Below are 12,261 nucleotides of genomic sequence, written 5' to 3'. Positions count from 1 at the left end.
AGTTAGCTGGAGTTCTCTGAATGACACAAAAGATTACTCCGGAAGCTGGGAGATTAAAAATCAGATATTTGAATGAGTATAAAAATAACTTCAGTGAACCTTTCCCCTCCCCACATAAGACTGAGTGTATAGTACTGAGGATAAATCTTATCTGATAAGATAATTTGCCTAATAAGATACTTAGTAAATGCATTCCAACTTAATTACAATATTCAATTTTTAAGTAAGATCATTGCTATGGTAGCAAGACCAACTTAAAAACCACAAACTTTCCAATTAAAGAATGAAAACAGATTAATTTTGCTAACTTCAACATACTGGTTTTGGCAAGAGGAATTAAGGTGCTGTAATAAAAGCCACATTGTAACAATAAAATGTGGTGAAGATAATAAGCAAACCTGATTATATGTGAATACCAAGATTCCCTTAATCTCTTTTAAACATCTCTTCTACTAGATCTAATATTCTTGAAAGGTAAGTTGTACAAAGTGATGAATACCGATTGTGTTTTATAATTTGTTTTCTCCACTTAAAGCAGGGACTTTCATGGATAACGACATTTTTCCTTATTTTTTATCCCCTAGGACTAGAGTATTATGCCTAACAGATTACGAACTTAGTTTAAGTATTGATTATATGATTACTCTCCTGTATCTGTGTGGGTCTTAGACAAGGACTTCATAATCACCTAGAGAACACTGAAGCAGAAATGCTCAGTATTTCAATGTTCAATATTTCTAGGTCTTTTTCATAGAAAATGATTAAGTCTAAGACCCCAAATTCTTTAAAAACTCTGAACATTCTGATAAATTTAACCCAAAATGTCAAATATATGCCAAATCTCACTTACACAATATAGTATACAGTCAGATCTTAATATATACAACTAATGGATAGAAGAAATTGCTATAAGAAATGTGAAAGCCAATCTAGGATTTGAAAATTTAATCTGAAACATTTATCTCAGTGTTAGGAACCTGGTTCATTCTTTAATAGAAAGATTGCAACAAAATGCTTTCGAAAATCCTCAAGAATTGATTGTATCTTGGATTAACAAGGAACACTGGATGGAAGGCAGAGGTGGGCGGATTGCTCGAGGTCAGTAGTTCAAACCAGCCTGAGCAAGAATGAGATCCCTTCTCTAAATAGAAAGAAATTAACTGGCCAACTAATATATACAGAAAAAATTAGCCGGGCATGGTGGCGCATGCCTGTAGTCCCAGCTACTCAGGAGGCTGAGGCAGGAGGATTGCTTGAGCCCAGGAGTTTGAGGTTGCTGTGAGCTAGGCTAACGTCTCAGTACTCACTCTAGCCTGGGCAACAAAGCAAGACTGTCTCAAAAAAATAATAAAAAAGGAGCACTGGAATCCAGGAGTTATTAAGGCTTGACAAAGCAAACTAGTGACACATAATGTCACAATCTCCCCTATTCAAATTAAAATAGAGGTCATCATCTTTTAGTCACAACTGTTCTACATAGTTAAGTTAGCTAACTATAGACAAGCCTTGATGACACCACCCCTGAAACCCCCCACAGGCAAGAGTCTATCCAGACTGTCAACTAGTTGGGGACAAGAAGTGTATTTTGTTCACTTTAAGATACCCCTAGCACTTCACTGGCATGCTAGTTTTGAGTCCCTAAAGAAACTACCCAATAAGAATTAAATTCACTTTTACTTTCCAAACATTAGCTAAAATCTGAATTTATAAATTGGCTTTACTTTTGGGTTATAGCTAAATTCAAATTATTTAAATATTAAATGGGAGGAGAGAGCTTATTTCAGGTAGTAAAACCTAAAACCACACTCATTAATAGGAATTGAAATGGTTTAAAAAAAACCAGGGCCCTGAAACCTCACTCCTTATGTGAATCTCAGTCACTTACTAGCTGTGTGATAAGACAAGTAATTCCTCTGTGCCTGTTATCCATAACATTCTCACATCTATCTCACATGGTTGTCTTGAAGATTAATGAATTAGTTCTAAAGGGCTTAGAAACAGTGTGGGATGCATAGCAGAGGCTATGTTAAGCCTTAGCTAGTATTAGTAGCAGGCAATAATACGTGCAAAAGAAAAATTTTTTGAATGACAAAAACGTAAGAATATGAAAGTATAGCGGGGTTAAGAGAACACACTCTGGAGCCAGGAGGCCTAGGTTCTAAACCCAACTGCCACAACATGATCCTGGATCTATGCCTTAGTTTTCTAATTTAAAAATGGAGATATAATTGTACCTACTTCTGTAGGCATAAGATTCAATGAATTAACACAAGTATTTCAAACAATTCAGCACATTACAATGACAACATGAGTTATTCTTTTAGGCCTAGTTCACATTAGATTTTATATAAAGTTCTCCTCAAACATCCCCAAAACATGTACTGTAGTCGCTTTAATGGGAGTGCTCAGATTTGTCTTCCTGAATACCACCACTCAAGTACCACTTTGACTCTTGTTTAACAGCCTTATTTAAGACCGTACTACAGCTTGTCCAAATAAAGCATGGGGGGGGGGAGAACACAACCACTACCACCCGTAAGGTTGATAGGCCTAACAGTCAAACTTACTGTAAGAAAATAAGCTGAAGGAAAAAAAGTTTAAATTCAAAATCCTGATCAAATAACTACTAGAGGTTAAATGTATTCCAAAAAACATTTCAATAACATTAGTGAGGAATACGGATATACCTAAATATTTGAAATTTGGGAGCTTCAGACAATAAATTCAAAATAGCCAGATACATGACAATGTAATATTGACATCAATGACTATTTCACCTGTACTTCTAGAACCGAGGTCCCTAAAACAAAGAGTATTCCCCCTCAGAGCTGTCCCATCACTAAAATTCTGCTTGGATCAGGGATGTTATTTTTTAAAAGCTTTCTCATGTGATTCCAGCATTAACAGCTGAAAACCAAACCTCATGCACATGTCAAGATTTTCTATAAGATGAATCAATAACGTCTCACAGAACCACTGGTTTCTCCAATTTGGAAATTGTTTTTATGTCAAGTCTCTGTATTACAGTTGCCTTTTGGTTGTTGATGAGACAGTCTCACTGTCGCCTGGGTAAAGGGCAGTGGCGTCATTAAAGATCACTTGCAACCTCCAACTCCTGAGCTCTAAGCCAACCTTCTGCCTTAGCCTCCAGAGTAACTGGGACTACAGGCACAAGCCACAACACCCAGCTCATTTTTTTTTTTTTTTTTTGGTAGAAATGGGGTCTCACTCTTGCTCAGGATAGTCCTGAACTCCTAAACTCAAGCAATCCTCCAATCTCGGCCTCCCAGAGTGCTAGGATTACAGGGTGACACACCACACCAAGTCTCTGTATTATGTAAATCTTCAAAATATTTACAACAGGAGAAAACCTGGTATCAACCAGGAATATTAGACTAGAAAACAAAGTTCTTCAGTAAAAAAGGTTGAGGATTGTAAATCGTTATATTAGTAACAAGTGTCATGTACCCAGGGCTTTTTCAAGGCCACAAATTGACCCATTTAACCATCATTAAAAAAAAAAAAAAAAAAAAAAAAACACCTAGGAACTTAAAATTTATTTTGTTCGCTGTTACCATCTCAATGTCTATAACAGTGCCTGGTACATATTAAGCACACAACCATTTGTTGTTCGTCTGTAATAAATACCCATCTTAAAGAGGCATATAAACTTGCCCAGAGCTAGAATTCTAACTGGAGTATTTTTGCTCCAATGTTCACACTCTTAACTATTATGTTATATTGCCTCTCTAAAGCTTTTAAATCATTAAAGTGGTGCCACAGCAGCTGGGTATCACCTGTAAAAGAAAAAAAATCAATGAGACCTTCCTTTAAAGTGTTCTGTTCCACATGCACAAAAAGCTAAGGATTCAGAATTATTCTATATCTTCGTGGCCTGAACTAATTGCCACAGATAAAAGGTTTTAATTTGTACTGAATGTCATGCTTTTTGTATTAAGTGTGTTGCAAAATACAGCTCTGCTTCTCTAATGTGTTGTTGGCCTTTAAAGTGGTCACAGAAAAGTGTTATTTAAAAATAATACCTTTACTTTAACTCTTCTAAAAAGTTTTTCTTCTTTTTCTTCATCTCACAAGTACAAAGATTTAAATTTGTATTTCAAATAACCTATAATGACAATAGGATTATGGCCTAGAACAAAATTTGAGATTTCACCATCAATATATAACAGTGAAGATTTAAACCTTCATCTTTTATAAAACACCCAGTTTTGCCAAATAAACTCGTGTCAGTAAGTGCAAATTAGGCAGCATTCAGCACTATTTTAGTAGAGGCAAGTTCTTGCTATTCCCTCCATAGAACTCTTTAAAAAGTAACCTATCAAAACCAAAGTTTCTAACCTACAACACCCCCTCCATTTTTCTAGTAAGGCTAAATTTATTCCATGACATTTTTTTCAAGTTAGCTGTAAATACTCCACCCTTCTGGATTGTGCAAGAACCAAACACACCACACATACAGAACAGAACAAAAAAAAAAAAAAAGGAAAATACAGTCTGAGTTCCCATTTAGGTAAGCTTGAGCAGAGGGTCTTAGAGCAGTGCACAACCTGATGTAAGAAATTAACATTTAACAAACAATATTATTTCACATTATTACGAAAGGAGATGCCGGAAAGAGCCTGAACCAGTTAAAGCAGCCGCCATCTTAAAATGCGGGACAGAAGTTAGAGCAAGAAAATGAGACTAAACTACCGGAGGTGGAGGATCCACTCACTCCCAGAGCTCCAAAAAAATCCTTGTTTTCAACTTAAATCGATCATTTTACTATCAAACCACGTTTAAGCAGAGAAACAATCTTCCTCGAGGGTGTTATTAAATAGGATGAGGCAAAAATAGGTACACCTAGCTTTCCCTTACTGCCATACCACCCCTTCTCCCGCCTCCCCCAGTTAAGAAAAAAAATGGAGCTTCCAGAAGGCTTTTACATCAGTTCCCGGTGTGCCTCTGATAAATAGCTTCGGGTGAAAAGCTGCGACTACAAAACAGAGGAAGTGGCAACATTGTGTCATTCCACCTCCTCCCAACCCCTAATTCTTGTGTAACCTGCTCAGTGTCTATGAAGTTTCTCACTAGACTCACACTCCTCCAGCAGCCGAGGTCTTTCCACCCCGACCCCCAGTAAAGTTCAGAACCTGCCAGGTTTCTTTGACCTTCTCTCCTGCGAGTTTCCTTTCTCCCCCCTACAAGGCCTAGAGCCTTAACCTTGTAATTAAAGTAAGTTTTCAAGCACTGAGAACAGAAAGTGGCATGACATCTGCTGGAGCGTCTCTCCGCAATTCTGACCCCCCCAAACGGGGCTAACATCTAAAAGCAGAAAAACGAAGCGCCTAAAGGTACTCTCCCCCATCTCTAATATGCACCGATTACACTGTAACACACTCAATTTGCCACAAGTGCTCTGGTTCCCTAACTTTAAACTTCACTTCTTGATAAAGCACATCCGCGTTCTCCACCCCCCAATGGAAGAACTGACCCAAAGAGGTGTTTTCAGAATTATACTTCCCTCCCGCCCCCACGCTTTCCGTCGGGCCTGAGCCTTCCTTTCAGTCCCCAACGAGTTACCTTATTAATCCGTTTCAGCGCCATAGTCTGTGCTTTTCGTCTGGCTCCTCACTGTCTCGGTGTGTGCTCGAAGGTCCGGCCAAAACTCTTGATTATCCGGGCGACGGGGAAGGATTGTCTCGTCTCACACCGGCTCTACCAGACACAGGCGCCTTTTGCAAAAACGGAGCAGATCAGCACTCGCACGGGCCTCGGAGAGACCCCGACGAATCCGCGTCCCTTAAAACTGTCGCGATCCGGGGTGGGTGGGGTGGCGTGGCAAGGCAAAGCCACCAACAGCCTCTATGCCGTGCTTCGGCCCAAAGTGGGGGCGAGGGTGACAGGAAGAGCGGAGGGCTGGGCACAAGTTTAACTTCCCGGCCTCTCGAAGGAAGAGACCCGGGTGGGAGAGGAAGGCGCAGGAGAAAGGGCGGGTGGGGGCAGGGTCCGGAGGCCGGCAGGAGGAGCCGGGGCCTAGTCGGCGCTACGCCGGCGTCACTAGGGCAGAGAAAGGCAGGGGGAGGGGAAGCAGGAGACTCCGGACTGTCGCCGGGCTTCTTTCGATTTCTGCTCAAAGGTGCGGCCAGGGAAGGAAACGAAATAAAGGAAGACAGGCTTTAAGTGTGTCGCTGTCCCCGCAGCTACAGCTATTCTGTGTCGCCCCTGACGCCACCGTACACTCCGCCTTCCAGCGCGCTCCCGCCCCGCCACCTCCACCACGCGCCCGTGCTGCCCGAGGCTCCGGCTTCGGCGCGGGGACGCGCCCACCCCCTCCCCCTCCGCGAGGCCCCGGCTCCTCCAGCCTCCCCACCCAGCCCGGCCCAGCCCCACAGGCTGGCCACTCCGGCCGCCCGGGGCCCGCATTTCCCCTCTTACCCGGCCGGCCCCTGGGCCGGCCTCCCTTCCCTTCCCCTAGTTGTCCACACCCACGCGTACAGAGGGGCCGGGGCCTCCCTCAAGCTGCAGCCTCGGCCTCCCCGCGCGGCAGCTGGTGCCTCCCCGGCCCTACGGGGCTCACGCGCACGACACAGCCACAAGATGTCCGCTCTGACGGAACTACTGCCAGCTGCCACGCTCCGCCCCTCCCCCTCCTCCTGCCTCTTCACCGCCGCGTATCAGTCCGCCAACGCCGCCGTCGCGAGCACCCAGCGCAGCTAAGTAGGAAGGAAGACGGTTTGCTTTCCACGTCTAGGGCCGAGTGAATTCGTGCCACCCGCTCTTCCTTCTTTTCGGAACAGCACCTTATTACTAAACAGACTGGAGCTTGGACTGGGAGGGCGGGGGACGGAGGCGAGTCAAGGGCTGGGGGAAGGGCAGACGAGTGGCGGAAACCCTTAGACTCAGAGAAGCATCGAGAACCGGAAGGAGACCATGGGAGGAAGGTAATAGAAGCGGCAGCTGCGTGGTCGAGTCCCATACCCCTCCCAGCAGCGTCCCCCCCGTTTCCTCACTTGGTATTGAGGAGGCGAATCTCGCGAGAACCTCGTGGCTGGCTAACCGGAGCTGCGGCTCTGCAATGACTTAAGGGCAGTTTTGTGCGCTCTTCCTGGCGGGGCCCGCCCCCAAATCCGCAGGTTCTCGCGAGATGCAGTGAGGCACCGGCTCGACCTGGGGCGGATCTCCGCCGGGAAAGCGCCGCCCCTGAATGCTTATGTTGGTGGGCGGGAGAGGAAATGGAATTCCCCGGACTGGTGAGAGCGCGCCGACGCGTCCGTCCCGCACGCGCCCAATCAGGGACGCGCGGTGGGAGGCCCGTCGTGGAGTGCCGGGCCGGGCTGTTGAGGTTTCCGGTGGAGCAGGTGAAGTGCGTGTGTTCGCCTGCCTCCAGGGCTGGTCCCCGTGCGAGGGGCGCCTAAGTGGGAACAGTAGTTTTAAATAGTCCCAGGCCGACGGCCGATAAGCGCTCCCACGTGCCGAAGTGGAGCGCGTTTCTGACCCGAGAGCTTGAGTGCTTGAGAGGAGCAGGCCCACGGACCGGTTCCCAAAGTTAGAGCGGCCTCTGACTCGGGCTTAATTGTGAGTTGATTAGGGTAGAGGAGACAGGGTTAGGGGCAGGCTGCTTACTTGGCTCTATGATGAATCGCCACCGTCTTCCACGAGTTAGGTGTGGGTACAGGCTTAATATCTTAATATCTTTTTTCAAACATGTTGGCGACGTTTCAGTTCTTGAGCCAGAAAGTGGCGAAACTCAAGCAATCAGGTAGAGTTTAGGGTCAGAAAAACTCAATACAGTAATTTCTGCAATATCGGGGACAGCGAGAGGATTTACATGGATAGCATTGGCCTGTTTTAATCGGCTGGGTGTGAAGTACGGAGAGGGCTGTTTTGCTCTCTAGTGTATCCTTCAGGCAAAAGATGGTAAGACTTTGTTGCCCAGGCTAGAGTGAGTGCCCTGGCGTTAGCCTCACTCACAGCAACCTCAGACTCCTGGGCTCAAGCGATCCTCCTGCCTCAGCCTCCCGAGTAGCTGGGACTACAGGCATGCGCCACCATGCCCGGCTCATTTTTTCTATATATATTAGTTGGCCAATTTCTTTCTGTTTATGGTAGAGATGGGGTCTCTGACCTCGAGCAATCCGCCCGCCTGGGCCTCCCAGAGTGCTAGGATTACAGGCGTGAGCCACCGTCCTAGGCCAAGACTTTAATTTTTAAAAGGAATGTAGAGGCGGGTAAGCACTGACCAGCTTAGGGTTTTCTAACAATACTTAATAATTCTACTTATCGACATGGAGATCTTCAAGAATTACATGGAAGAGTAAAAAAGACTGTTGAAGAAAGACCTGTTGAAACTTCACAAATTAGTGATAAATGGCCTAATGTATACTGTTCAAGTGACCGTGTTGTATGACAATAGCAATTAGTGAAACAGCACCTCCCAAACTAGTCCAAAGGAACCACCTGGGGTTTTGTTCAAAACGAAGCTTTGATTTGGTAGGCCCAGGTGGAGCCTGAGATTCTACAGTTCTAACAAGTTCCCAGGTGATACAGATTTTTCTAGTCTGAACCACTCTGTGAGCAGCAAAGTACAGAAGTGCTCATCTCATTGCTTAATGAGCACCTTGCCCCTTTCCTTTTCGCTGAATAATCTTTCCTTTGTTCTCTTTTCTAGCTAGCCAAGTATATTATATTAGAAGCACAAAATTAGGCATGGGGTTGAAGGGTGAAACCCAGGTTCTGTTCTTGCTTATTCTTATTTGTGTCATACTGGTCTGGTTACTTCTGAGTCTGTTTCTTCACCATGAAATGGGGTGTAATGATAACAGTCTTTTCTCACAGGGTTATTGTGCGGTTCAAATGTCATAATGTATGTGAAAGGACATTGTAGACTCTACAGTGCTTTATGAATGTAAGTTATTAAAGTAACCAGACGTTAACTAGCCGTAGCGTGAGACAAACGTAATAAGTATAGTTAATATTTATGGAACTTACCATGTACCAGATACTGTGCTTATTAAATTACTTTTACAAATGAAGAAACTGAAGCACAGAATAAGTTACTATCCCAAGGCGACACAGCTAGTAAGTGGTAGAAGTAGAATTTGAACCCATGCAGTTAACTTGAGTATTTATTGAATGGAGTTTCACATTCTCTCTTAATTTAGAAAGCAAGAGAATAGGATGTTTTATAGTTCTACTTTAAGTGCCACATGAATCTAATTTTATTGGACTGACTTCTTTTATTTGTTTTGTTCCTTCAGAAGCCATGGTACAAGGATGGTGGGAAACATTCCTGCCTACTCAAAGGGAACTCACATTATCCAGGGAGGCCCGTGAAGAAAAGCCTCTGAGAAGCCAATTTCTATTAATTTAAACAAGTTTCAGTATAAAAGCATATTGGAACATTAGTGCTATGGATTAACAGAATACAGCAGACTGGGACAAATTTGAGGTCAGAGTTCTTACCTTTTGCTGCCACAAACCACCTTGGCAGTCTAATAAAGCCATGGACCAGGGGTGGGGAACCTTTTCATGTTGGAAGGCCACGTTAATTTAGCTGTAATCAAAGCCGAATTCAAGAAAGTTCAATTAGATATACCTTAAAATGTACATTATTTTGCAAAAATCTAACTACTATGTACTTAATTTCAAAAAAATAAAAACAATTAATTTTAAAGTTAACTAACCTTTTAATGACACTGTTGTGTCTGCTTTTTGTTGGAAAACATTGGAATATTTGGTTGTAGCAGGGAGGTCTGCAGTTTCAGTTGGTCTTCTATCATTTGTGATCTTAAGGGTGTCTTGATTTGGGTTAAGCAGGAGAATGTAGATTCGCAGCAATAAGTGGTTGAAAAGCAAGAAAGCATTTTTCTAGCATGTTACTGAAGGTGTGGGTATTCTGCATTTTCCCATATTTCAATCGGATCTTAGTTAAAATCAAATGACTTTGAGCTCACAGTAGATGACATTTTAATCAATTCCATCTGTAGTTCCTTAGGTGCCTTGGTGATATCAACTAGGTGAGGCTGAATGCTAATTTGCGTGTGATGTCAGGATTCTCAAAGTCAGTGAATCTTTCACTGTGTTTTCTAATAGGTCTTTAACAGCTGTGTGTTCTTCAGATGATTCACATATACCATCCTGCTCATCAATGACCTTTGCTAACTTGGGAAAATGTTCATCTGAAATTTCCTTTTGAAGAAGTATTTTGAAAAAAGATAGCTTTTTTCCAAATGCTTGGATTTTTTGCCACATATCATATATAGACTTAGTTTTATCTTGCAAAGAAATATTCATGTATTTTGGTTTGACATGATACCACACAGAAATGTTGCATTCTTATAGAAATCTTTTAATAATTCACAGTGCTGATTCTCTTCTTCATAAAATTTAACTGTTCTCTCAGAGATAAAATTGTGGCTAACACCTGTCCCTGTGATAGCCAGTGCACTTAAGAATGATATGGCAAATCCCCACTGAATACTCCATCTTTCAACTTCAGCAGGTTATGAAACTGACAATGCCATGTTGCATTTGCACAAACATAGTTAATAATACTTATAACTTGTTGCAAAGTGTCACTTAAAATAGTAGCTTTAACACAGAGATTTTGCTGATGCAAGATACAATGAAACAGGCTGGGTGCAGTGGCTCATGCTTATAATCCTAGCACTCTGGGAGGCCGAGGCAGGTGGATTGCTCAGGTCAGGAGTTCAAAACCAGCCTGAGCAAGAGCAAGACCCTGTCTCTGCTATAAATACAAAGAAATTAATTGGCCAACTAATATATATAGAAAAAATTAGCCAGCCCCATATGGTGGCACACACCTGTAGTCCCAGCTACTCGGGAAGCTGAGGCAGTAGGATTGGTTGAGCCCAGGAGTTTGAGGTTGCTGTGAGCTAGGCTGACGCCACGGCACTCACTCTAGCCTAGGCAACAAAGTGAGACCCTGTCTCAAAAAAAAAAAAAAAAAAGAAAGATACAATGAAAGGAAGTGAGAGCATCTGGATTTGTTAAATAACTTTTAATCTATGCAGTCAACCCTTCATGTTTTCCTGTCGTGGAAGGTGCATGTCTGTACATTCACTAAATTTACCAAACTCAGTCCAACTTCACATTTATCTTGAAAGTTGTTGCAGATATCTATTCCCCATGTTCTGTTCACAAGAGTGTCCAAAGTGAGTAACTGTAGCAAAGAAAATCTGTTATGACCTTAATGAAGTATAAAACCTGTGCTGAGTCAGTATTATCAATTGATTCATCCAGAGTGACTGAATAATATATATTTACCTTTTGAAGTATTGCAGGAAGTTCTGTTAAATTGAAGGCTAATTTCTGCTGCCAGTAAGTTATAGTTCTTGAAAGAGGCAGTTTTTTGTACTTTGAAATGTTATCAAGGTCTAAGTGTTCCTACAACTTTGACAATGTATCATTCTTTCACAATTTATATATCACTGAAAGACTTCCCTTTTTTCCCCAAGTATATAAGCTATTGTATAAGTTTTTTCAGTGGCATTATTTCCAGGTCTTACTGCTTGAAAGAATTGTCTTTGCTTTTGCTTTCCATCTTTTAATTTCTGCGATACAACCTTTCACATCTCTCCCTCTAAGTTAAAATATTTGTGGTCCTTATGAGTGTTACAATGGTGATAAGCATTGAATTTCTTTTCTTTTCTTTTCTTTTTTTTTTTTTTTTTTTTTGAGACAAAGTCTTACTCTGTTGCCCAGGCTAGGGTGCTGTGGCGTCAACCTAGCTTACAGCAACCTCTAACTCCTGGGCTCAAGCAATCCTTCTGTCTCAGCCTCCTCCTGAGTAGCTGGGACTACAGGCATGTGCCACTCACTATGCCCAGCTAATTTTTTTTTCTCTATATATTTTTAGTTGGCCAATTAATTTCTTTCTATTTTTAGTAGAGACAGCATCTTGCTCTTGCTGGTTTTGAACTCCTGACCTTGAATGATCCTCCTGCCTTGGCCTCACAGAGTGCTAGGATTAGAGGCATGAGCCACTGTGCCTAGCCCTGAATTTCTTTAATGTTGATATTGCAGTATCACCAAGCAAGAAAATCATCTTATCTTTAGCAGAAACAAGATGATAATGCAATCCTCAATTCTCATTAAAATGTCTGTTTTCTTCCTTCAGCATTCTCTTGGTCTTCTTTGACATGGGCTGTTAAGCAGGCAGAATTAAAAAACACTGTCAAGCTGTGCAACTGTTCACAAATTTCACTTCAAACAGAAACAGTGCACCACTGTCAAAAG

General features: G+C 42.6%; 1 protein-coding gene and 2 long non-coding RNA genes across 5 annotated transcripts in view; 2 read left to right on the top strand and 1 right to left on the bottom strand.

Moving 5' to 3' along the window:
• Positions 1–7,127, bottom strand: part of UBE2D3 (ubiquitin conjugating enzyme E2 D3) — a 34,874-nt gene extending 27,747 nt beyond the window's left edge. The window contains exons 1-3 of one of the 3 annotated variants that reach the window (XM_075998615.1): positions 7,014–7,127; positions 5,584–5,735; positions 4,044–4,126 (exon numbers count right to left, since the gene is read on the bottom strand). Coding sequence is in view for 2 of the 3 variants with exons in the window: in XM_075998614.1 (XP_075854729.1) it covers positions 4,947–5,030 (84 nt within the window). In the remaining variant the exon portion in view is untranslated. The other 2 variants (XM_012770951.3, XM_075998614.1) reach the window with 2 other exon arrangements.
• LOC105874815 (uncharacterized) overlaps positions 6,815–12,261 on the top strand; it is a 37,444-nt gene continuing 31,997 nt past the window's right edge. The window contains exon 1 of the long non-coding RNA XR_012915722.1: positions 6,815–6,944. This is a non-coding gene — a long non-coding RNA (uncharacterized LOC105874815). The remainder of the gene's footprint in view (positions 6,945–12,261) is intronic.
• Positions 7,256–9,685, top strand: LOC142865520 (uncharacterized). Its single transcript, XR_012915717.1, has 2 exons — positions 7,256–7,578; positions 9,261–9,685. It is a non-coding gene; the product is annotated as an uncharacterized LOC142865520 (long non-coding RNA).

The sequence above is a fragment of the Microcebus murinus genome, chromosome 29 (assembly GCF_040939455.1).
Source record: "Microcebus murinus isolate Inina chromosome 29, M.murinus_Inina_mat1.0, whole genome shotgun sequence".
Classification (NCBI taxonomy): domain Eukaryota; kingdom Metazoa; phylum Chordata; class Mammalia; order Primates; family Cheirogaleidae; genus Microcebus; species Microcebus murinus.
This window is presented reverse-complemented; position numbering and strand designations above follow the sequence as displayed.